The sequence below is a fragment of the Mangifera indica genome, chromosome 17 (genome assembly GCF_011075055.1).
Source record: "Mangifera indica cultivar Alphonso chromosome 17, CATAS_Mindica_2.1, whole genome shotgun sequence".
In the NCBI taxonomy this organism is placed as follows: Eukaryota; Viridiplantae; Streptophyta; class Magnoliopsida; order Sapindales; family Anacardiaceae; genus Mangifera; species Mangifera indica.
The window spans coordinates 4,451,133-4,461,235 of NC_058153.1; the positions used below are offsets into that span (position 1 = coordinate 4,451,133).

The 10,103-nt window shown below is 32.2% G+C and overlaps 2 protein-coding genes across 3 annotated transcripts; one reads left to right on the plus strand and one right to left on the minus strand.

Annotated features, from left to right (window-relative positions):
• Positions 1-4,042: 4,042 nt before the first annotated feature.
• LOC123200164 lies at positions 4,043-6,719 on the plus strand. Of its 2 annotated transcripts, XM_044615310.1 has the most exons (7): positions 4,043-4,211; positions 4,368-4,673; positions 4,933-5,026; positions 5,564-5,682; positions 5,775-5,873; positions 6,172-6,267; positions 6,348-6,719. In XM_044615310.1, exons 2-7 carry the CDS (start codon positions 4,368-4,370, stop codon positions 6,402-6,404), a joined length of 771 nt encoding a protein of 256 aa, XP_044471245.1. In that variant the 5' UTR covers positions 4,043-4,211; the 3' UTR covers positions 6,405-6,719. The 2 variants fall into 2 exon arrangements, with proteins under 2 accessions (XP_044471245.1, XP_044471246.1); XM_044615311.1 differs by lacking the exon at positions 4,043-4,211 and having other exon boundaries at positions 4,219-4,673.
• A 1,998-nt stretch (positions 6,720-8,717) lies between these two features.
• On the minus strand, positions 8,718-9,705 carry LOC123200124 (pectinesterase inhibitor 3-like). Its single transcript, XM_044615258.1, has one exon. It carries the CDS (start codon positions 9,688-9,690, stop codon positions 8,965-8,967), a length of 726 nt encoding a protein of 241 aa, XP_044471193.1. The 5' UTR covers positions 9,691-9,705; the 3' UTR covers positions 8,718-8,964.
• Positions 9,706-10,103: the final 398 nt, after the last annotated feature.

Genomic DNA, 10,103 nt, shown 5'->3' on the forward strand with positions numbered 1-10,103 from the left:
CTTTCACTCTTATTATATACACTTCTTATATCACTTCAACACTCACTCACACCCTCATTTTTATTTAATATTAATTACTATGATTTCGTTCGAAATAAAGAAGTTCGTATTTCTAAATTCGAATCGAAAAAATCAATTCGTAAAAAAAAATATTTATATGAATCTTAACTCAAAACTTAATTTTATTTGTTAAATCTAGTTTGTATATCATGTAAAGGGAGCATTTGGATATTTGATAATAATTTAGGGGTTAAATAAAATGTTAAAAAAATATGAAAAACATTTTGATATTACACAATATATAAAAAATTTAAATAACATATTAAAAATAAATAGATATATTGAAATACCTTATAATGTCAACAATAAAAAAATTATTCGAAAATCTGAAAAAACATATCTAAATTTCGAAAACTACACTTTCGAATAGCTTAGGAACGAGAAAACTAAAAAATCGGTCTGAAATTTCATAATTACATCGTAAAACGTGTCTCAAAAAGCACCAAACTAAAGAAACAGATGTCAAATTTGAAAACTACATATCAAAAAAGTCTAACCCAGTCACAAACAAACTCAAAATCATAAAAACTAAAAATCTTAAATTTGGTAAAACAAAAAAACTACATAATACATACTGAAACAGTTTTATTTGGGCCTCCAAATTGGGTGCAACTGGCAAAGTAGATTGTTGTTATAGAGCTCGAAACGAGCTTCGCGTTGATATATTACAAGTCTCGTAACTCCTCCCAGATAAAAAATTATGGTCGTTCAAAGTTTATCTCCTACAAGCCCTATAATTTTAAAAAAGTTGATTTCCGCCCTACTCACGTTTTTCACTATTCAGTGTAAAATTTCCCACGGACCCCCATGGATCTCCCCCTCCCCCTAAAATTTTAAAAACGTTAAATTTTCCCCCCACCCCATGAGCGTCCGTGGGAGATTAACGTAGTGCCGACAAATCTAACCCATTTTTTGGCCAAAACTCATCATTTCAGCCTCTAATTTTAATATAAATCAAATCTACACATTCAATAACACAAAACCCCTCAAGAAATTTAAGCAAAACAACCAAGAATCAAAATATTTTATGTATTATTCAAAATCGAAACCCTAAACATTTAAACCTCAAAATCTCTCTCAAATCTTAATACTCCTAACAATAAATTGATTCAAATAAAAAGTGGATGATGTACTATTCTTATTTGTCATTTTTTATTGTCGAAAAACACTAAAAATCGACAGAAAAAACCGAAATCCATTGCACCTGTGAGAGACCCATGAGAGATTCGAATTTTTCTCTGAATTTGAATAGTAAATCTATGGAAAATGTGGAGTTTATATATAAGAGCAGTTTAATCATTTCTCAAATTGAGGGCATTTTTGTTAATCCTTAGAGTTTTAGATAATTTCGCTTAACACCCTTTAGTTTTGGGTATTTATTATAATTTCCCTTATTATATTTAGTTGCTTAAATTTATTGGGCAAAGACTTAATCTTCCTTAGGGTTTATTTATTGTCAAACTTTCATTTATTAAATTTTAGAAATTTAAATATTTATCTATAAATCTTTTTAATTAATAAAATTTATTTATTTTTTGAATAAAATTATTTTTTAATTAATAATATTAAAAAATAGAATTTTCTCTCATTTCCTCTTTTAAATTTTAAAAATTAATAATTTTTCTCTAAGTTTAAACTTTTAAAAGTTACAACTTTTAAAAGTTACAACTTTTAAAAGTTACATTTTTCTCTTAAAATTTATATTTTTCAGTAATAATTTTTCGATATATAGTCATCTTCTCTAACAATCTCTCGAGAGTGTCTCTCCCTCTCTAGCATGCCTCTCCTTCTTGATTATCTCCTCTCAATATTATTGACGATGAAGACGCTAAAGAAATAGAATTTCACCGAAGGGAAAAAGCGTTTGAGGGGGAGTCCAATCACCAAAGGGAGAGAGCGCCAAAGGAAATAGTTCATTGCATTAATATTCCTCAAATCTAGTAGGAGTAGAAATATAATTTTTTAAAGTTTAATCATATGAGAAATTATTAGTTTTTAGAGAAAAATGAAATAAAATTTTAATTTTTTTAAATTATTGATTAAATAATAATTTTACCTTCATAAAAACTAATAAATTTTATTAATTTTAAGAATAGACTAAACCTTGGGTGGAAATAAGCCCTTTGGCCAAATTTATTTTTTATTTTGCAATTAATACATTTATAATGATCTGCAATTAACATTGATTCGATGGTCAAACAGAATTTTCCATCCAAACTTTGATAAAAAAAATTTCACTGTTTTAATTTCAGAAATTTATTCCTCACCCTTTCTTCAAATATGTTATAAAAAAGGTGAAAAGATTTAAAAAAAAAAAAAAAACTTTGTTTTTTCAAGGTCCCAATTAGGCTTGTTAATAGGATTGTTCAATTTTTGTTGCTACCACCCATATGTCAGGTCTAGGGCTGGACTCGAGCCAAGCCAGTTCGAGCTCGAGCTCAGCTCGGCTCGGTTCGAGCCCAAAACGAGCCGAGCTCGAACTGGCTCGGTAGATTTTTTTTAAAATTTTTTTATACAATCGAACCGAGCTGAGCTCGAGCTAGCTCGGTAGATTTTTTTTTAAATTTTTTTTATACAAAACGACGTCGTTTTAATTCATATATATACAAAACGATATCGTTTTGATATAAAAAATGAGTCGAACCGAGTCATAAATGAGCCGAGCTAAATTCGAACCGAACTCGACTCTAGCTCGACTCGAGCCAAATACGAGCCGACCATAAATAGACCGAGCTGGCTGCGAGCCGAGCTCAGCTCGGCTCGAATCCAGCCCTAGTCAGGTCCCAATTAGGCTTGCGTTGTGGCCACCTATGTGTTGTAATTAACTAGTTGTTGACAACTCTATCACTTCTCGGAGGAATTTGCCATCGACGGGTTTTTATTTTCATCAATTTTGAAATGTTTTGTCGTTTATACAAATCCCAAGTACATCCAAATCTATCACTATAAAATAAATAAATAAATAAATTATTGTGAATAGAAAATATAATTTGTTTATACAGTTGGAAAATGAGCGAAATTACACTACCTATATATTATAGGAAACAATAAAAATATATTTGTACACTTAAAAGTTAATATTTGATTTTAGTAAACTGATAAAAAAAGAAACTTTCAAAATTTAGAGGGTAGAAAAATTGTTTTATCCTAGTTTAGGTGGGTAATTATTTGGCCTTAATTTGAGTTTTTTAAACTATAATTGAATCATGTATCATATTATATAGTAAAAATCTAATTTTTTATTGTATATCATATATTATATTGTATCATAATATACGTTTTTTAAATAAGAAAAAATTTTATAATTAATATATTATCATTTTAAAAAAATTACAAATATTTTTAAAAATTGAAAATTTTTCATATATATTTTTACTATATTATTATTTTCTCTAAAAAAACGTTTATCGATTTTTATTAGTAATATATATTATACTATAAGATACGTTGATCGAATTGAATTTATTCAATTTCCATTGAATCTAATGGTAGATACTGATGTTCGGACATGTGCATAGTTTGATCAATGCACATATCCGTTAGATGCCTATGTAACATCGTCAACCATTTTAGTGGTTTCCATGCTAGGAAACCACTGGAGAGAGAGGTAATGGGAAGGTTAGCCAACAGTTTATCCAAAATAGTCATCGAAACAAAGAAAAGTTAAACCCTAGAAAAAAATACAAATTTTTAAACTTTTAAATGGAGAAAAATTATTAGTCTTTTAAACTAAAGGGAAAAAATGATATGTAATTTTATTTATTTTAATATTAATAATAAAATTATGATTTTATCCTTATAACTATCATAAGAAATTTAATAAAAATTGGATAATGGATAGATATTTGAGTTTTTAAAATTTTACGGGTGGATGTTAATGGTAGAGTAAAACTTGGGTTTCTTTGGCTGTAAGGAGCAGTGCAAATCACGGCGGTACTGGCCATGTATATTCAATTCCAACGAAAGTTCTTTACGCTTCCTAATCACCATCTAACGCTCCAAAATTAACATTGTCTACGTCTGTCCATTAATACCAACGGTCAAGATTGCAGGGAACACACTTTCCTTTCTTGGTCGCTCCATTTTTTGACACCCTCAAAGTTCCGTTCGGCTTGAGCATCGAAACTCGAAGACCATCAATTGATGAGCCGGTAAGCTTCCGTTGTCAATTCCTTGTGCCCATTTGAGTTAGTTTTTCTGGGTTTTCCTCTTAACGATGATTGAACAAACTGTGGATTCGATTTTCGGCTTTTGTTGGTGAAATTTAATTTGGGTTAACTTAAAGTGTGGATTCTGTTATTACCCAGATGGGATCTGGAGATGAAGTTGTGGAAATTGAGAGTTTGGAGAGGGGTTTGTTATCTGGTAAAGAGATAGAAAAGGCTGAGGATGATAATACTGACACTGTCTTATATACGGCGTCATTTCATGAGAAAGAAGACAATTTTGTGAAATATCAAACCGCCCAATGGGTATTATATTCATTGCTTTTGATATTGGCTTGGGGCATTGGGTTGTTCATGCTTTTGTATCTGCCTGTGAGGAGATATATACTGAGGAAAGATATCCGCTCCAGAAAGCTCTATCTCACTCCAAATGCCATTGTATATAAAGTAAATTCACTATGCTTCTTTCATTTTTTTAATCTTTTTATCTGCTGTTTTTGCCTATAGTTTGGGTGCACTTAAAGTTAGGTGTGGTTATCCAGTCATATATAATTTGAGGCCAATTCTATGTTTCTTCTAATGTAACAAGTTGGGTTGCAATTTGTTAAGATAGTTAGAAGGTGTGAATATATTGTTCAATTCTGATTTCGTGCCAAGTTATGTGTATATAGCTTCTGTTGGATAATACTTTACTTCTTTATCTCAGAGTACAAGGCCGGTTCCATTTCCATGTTTTGGGGTATTGAAGAAAGAGAAGCATGTTTTATTGCCTTCAGTCAGGGATATTGTGATTGAACAAGGTAAAAGCTTTGCAGATTTTTTCATCTATCATATTTGTGGTGCGTTTGTTTCTATCCACTTTTTGGGTTTATGCAATTAAATGGCTCTTTATAATGGGTTAGACCAGGGTTTTATTTTACCATCAACATGAAGGATAGATCAAAGCTTCTAATGTATTGTTTGCAAAAGTTATTGGAGTAGTAATATGCTATTATTGAGTTCAGTAAAACTGTATACTTAGAGATTGAGTACTCTAACCCAATTTGACCTTTATGAACTATTGTTTAATTTGTCCTAAACCACAACCTTGTAGCAGAGATTGGTAAAATATTGAAAAATATTCTTACCTTTCTCTGATGCCGGGAAGAGCTAAGATTGGGCACATTTGGGTCACTTAGGGATGTTCTCTCCAACTTGTTTTTGCTCTTGTTTAAAGTGTCGTTGAGTAAAGATTTCTTTTTTGATTTAGAATATCTTCATCATATCATTTGTTGAGAGAATCTCTTTTTTATATCAGTCCATTCCGGTAAATTTTAAATTACTTGTATCGCCCTCAGGCTATTTGCAGTCTTTGTTTGGTGTATACTCTCTTAGAATAGAAAATGTTGGTGTAAGAAGGCCTCCAAGTGATGATGTTCAAATCCAAGGCATAACAAATCCAAGTGCTTTCAGAAAGGTACTCTGTTATGATCACATTTATTGTTGGTAATTTTGAAAAATGAAAAAAGCAAACTTAATAATTCATATATTCCTTCATGCCCATTTCAGGCTGTTTTGACTCGGCTTTCAAATATGAGGAGTGAGGTTTTCTCTAGGCAAGCTTCTGTGATTGAAGACACACCAAAAACAAGTTATTCATTGTTTGGGGTATGCCAAAATATCAATTCTTGTTTCTTTTTCATGTGCTTGACATCATTTTGTTGATCAAATATTAGTGGAGTTATCTTGAGTTTGTATACTGTAAGTTTAGTTCACTTCAAAATTTTCTGAACAATTAGCATAAGGGTAAATCAAGCCAGTCCACTAGGATCATTATGTGTAATTCTCTATATTTAGCCTTCTTAATATGCTGTGCAATAGAGAATTTTTTCTTTCTTCAAGTTTCTTTATTTGTTTTCGTCCACTCACTTGCTAGGGATATAATTGTTTACTCTTGCAATTGCAGATGTCGCCATCAAAATCTGCAAGGCAGGATGTAAGTCTATATTCAGGAGATTTAGTACTACTTCAAAAACTTGAGGAGGTCGAAAGTTCTGTAAAGGTAAAGCCAGGAAGCACTTTTATCTTGTTTCTCTTCATTTATTGCACTCTATTCATATTCATGTCTAGTGAATGGTACAGAGAGTTCAAAGCTTAATGGAGGAACAACAATGTCAAACATCACAATCTGTTGATTAAGGTGAGTGTGTGATTTATTGTATTGGATTCCTGGTTTATTGTGTCTGTTTTATTGTACATCTCTTTTGGTGCCAAGTGGTAATCTAGATGGACATGTATTAGAATCAATATTAATTTTTCTCTAGCATAATTATCTAATTCATTCACGATGTAAAAAATCATATGTTCTATTTTTTTTTTTGTAATTCGTTTCAATGCCTCTGTTACCTGTATCGATCACTTTGGACAATCCAACCGACGGGCAGATTTTTAAATGAGAACATTATGTCACTCCATAACAAATAATTTACATAAGTTTTATTGTCTATTTGATTATGTACATTGTCTGGCTATTATATTGATGTTTCTTATGAATTTTAGGTAGCATAGATTCAGCAACCAGCAAGCCCTAATTTTTGGCATTTAACATTAGTTTTTTTAGAAAGGAATTCAAGAGAATGCTGCATGTGCATGTTCAATCACACATACATTCAAGAAAAAACTATCTTGTGTTTAAGGGACAGAATGGTATCAAAATCATCTGGCTATTAAGTTTTAGATGTATTTCCCTTTATTAATGGAAGGGGGGAAAAGGGCATAGAATATAAATGTTTTATCAGAAAAATCAATGAGCTCAAGCTTCTCCTGAATAAAGATATGCGAAAATGAAATAGGCCGAAGGGTTTATTCCCACCCAAAGTTTCTTGCATTCCCAAATCAATATCTGTTAAGCATTGAAAACCCAAACACTTATCTGTGGACGGTTAAAACCAACAGAACTAGTTAAGTTTCATAGGCAAAATCATCTTTTTGCATTCCCAAATCAATATTTGTTAAGTAACGAAAACCCAAACACCTAATCATCTTTTATTATTTATATTAAAAATAATAAAATATTATCTTTTTTTTTTCTAGGTTTAGAAAAAATAATAATTTCCCTCTTATAAATTAAACTTAGAGATATTATATAATTTCTTTTAGGGTTTTTTTCTTTTTCTCCCTCCTATTTCTCAGTGCTGTACGCTAGTCGGCTTTCTTCTTTCTCCCCTTGTTGACGTCAAAAACCATAATAAAGTGGTCTTTATCACTCTTCGTCCAACGATATCTATTGGTAGTTGGTTGAACTACACGTATAGAAATGGCATATAACTTGCTTATCCTTGTTTTTTGAACATATCAACTTTGCAGAGGTGCATAACAATTTTGCCATCCAAATTATTTATTACTTACTGATCATATGAGCACATCATATGTTATAAATTTATGCACAATTTAGGGGAAACCATCTCTGTAATGGTGCAACCTACAGAGGAGGTCCCAATGAAGAAGAAGCCTCATACAAAGCAAAAGCAAAGTGGTTGTCACAGGGATGGGTCTGGTTTTGTCACTGGTTCATAATCCAGATATCTTCTACAATAATTTGCTTGAGAGTTCCAGTGGTATAAGTATGATTTAGAGGCTGCCGGATCTAGAATTTGTTCGAAGCAATGGTTTTGCCCTTTTCTCCTTTCCCAGAAAATTGCTGGAGAGATCAAATCTTTGTCAACTGATAGATGGGTTGCTCCAAAACTTTCCAAGAAGATGGGTAAATTGCACGATATAATTTGAATTGAGTCACTAGTTAAGTTTGAATTAAATCGAGTTAAATTTTTTTTAATTCAAATTTGATTTAGTTTCAAAATGAATATAACATTTTAATTTAAATTTAATTCAAATTTAATTAAATAATTTAATTGAGTAAAATCGAATTGAATTAATTTTTTAAATTTGAGTTAATTTTTTTATTTAACTTTAATGCGTAGGCTTGTCAAATCAATCTCCCATCCCTTCGGGCTCTGCTAGATTTTTGCTAACTTGATATGTGACAAAACAGGGGCACACAAGTGTGACATTTTATCTTCTCAAATTTTAAGAAATAAAAATGAAAATGTCGCTTTCTTACTTTAATTTTTTAAAATTTTGGGTAAAAATTATGATCTCTGCATAAAAAAAATTGGACCGAGCCTGGCGTGAAAATGTTAATCATTCACATCACAACTTAGTGCCTAATGTTTTTTATGTTGTCAATTAATTCGACTGTTAGAGGGGCCTAGAAATCAAAGTATCCTCTTTTCTTTTAACGGAAATTTGCCGCAATAAATATTTTAAAATTTGAATTTAAGAAATATTTAATTTATCAAACTAACAAATATAAATTAATTTGATATTATTTTAATTAATTATTTTAATTTATAATATCAAACTAAATTAAAAAATTATCTCGATTTGATATTATAATTAAATTTGATTTTAACTTACACTCAAATTTCTTTAAGTTAAACCGAAGTCGAACAATTTCAAAGTGAATTCAAATTTGAATTCGGCTTCCTTCAAATTGAGCTGAGTGTGGTTTTGATTTAACTCAAATTCATTCGTACCACGCTATTTTACAATAAAACTAACGATGTTTAAAAAGAAAATCAAAAGATTAAAACACAAAGGAAATAGGCTACGGCATCATACTTATAAAAAAAGCTTCTACTAGAACACTCGAAAGTACTAATTATATAGTAGGTACTTACGCCGATACAATCCATCTTCTTCAACCTCTCAGCCGGGGCCTCTGACGGCTCTCATCCAGACGGTTGATCATATAAAGAGCATTGCTAGTAACCTTAGCCACGTTGGTGATCTTTCTCTTCACATCACTCTTAACCTGTCCATCAACATCATCAAATCCATCAAGACACGTGTCCTCGTTCGTCAAAGCCGCGCTTATCCATGTCTCCGCATTACTCATTTGCCAAGTGAACGTCTCCCCTCTCAAATGCTTCAGTTCACGCAGCGTCTTGCTCAACTCGTCCACCGAGTCAGAAATCTGCTCCACGCAATCGTCCAGTGCAGCGCGTTCTCTTTTGTTTGTGCTGTTGCCTTTGCTGACAGTAGAAGAGACTTGTGTGAGGTACGCCGACACTCTGCTCGCGCGGGAAAGGGTCACTTTCACCGACGCTTGGGCTAAGTCGCGAGGGGTCTTGGCGGGCCCCTTGTAAGCGGAGAGTGTGCGAACGCAAAGGGTTGGGTAGTTGGCGTGTGCACATGATGAATGGACCAGATCGCGGTGAGTATTTTGCTTCCCTGCAGCGGCGGAGCATGAGAAAAAGACAAAGAGGAAGACGACTGACAGGAAGAATAAGCGACGCACGTGTAGTTCAGGCATTGTGTTTGAGATCTCAGAAACCCGCTGTGTGTGAAGAAGAATTGAGTGACAGGGCGGAGCTGATTTTATAAAGGAGAAAAAGGCCAATTCCTGTAAAGGTAAAATAACCATATACCCTTAGTTATTTTGTTTATTTGCGTAAAATTTTATCGGTTTGTTTGTGATTTTGATGAAATGGTAAGGGTATTATTGGGAGTGGAAAGGATGGTAAAAGTGGTTGCGGTAAATGCGGCGGAGGTAATAAAATAAAGGCATGTGGGGGAAAGGTGGGAAAATTTATTAGCTGTCATATGTGGCTCCGCCTTTACTTTGTGCCCATCCTGTCGACGCCAAAATTTAACATATTAATTTTATCAGAATAGGAGGGATATGCTCTGCTATTGACATTAATAATAGAAGTATAGGATACCAAATTAAATCATCGTCAATCTTGATGTGTCAACATTCAATGAAATTCAGCCCAAAATATAACTCTTCCTTCAAAAGATTTTTTTTTTCCCCTTTTTTAGTGCCTATATTGTTGG

Coding starts and splice junctions, on each gene's coding strand:
- LOC123200124 (XM_044615258.1), bottom strand. CDS start 9,690: ATGGTTATTTTACCTTTACAGGAATTGGCCTTTTTCTCCTTTATAAAA.
- LOC123200164 (XM_044615310.1), top strand. CDS start 4,368: ATGGGATCTGGAGATGAAGTTGTGGAAATTGAGAGTTTGGAGAGGGGT. Junction 5,683..5,774: donor ATCCAAGTGCTTTCAGAAAG/GTACTCTGTTAT, acceptor TGCCCATTTCAG/GCTGTTTTGACTCGGCTTTC. Junction 6,268..6,347: donor AGGTCGAAAGTTCTGTAAAG/GTAAAGCCAGGA, acceptor TGAATGGTACAG/AGAGTTCAAAGCTTAATGGA.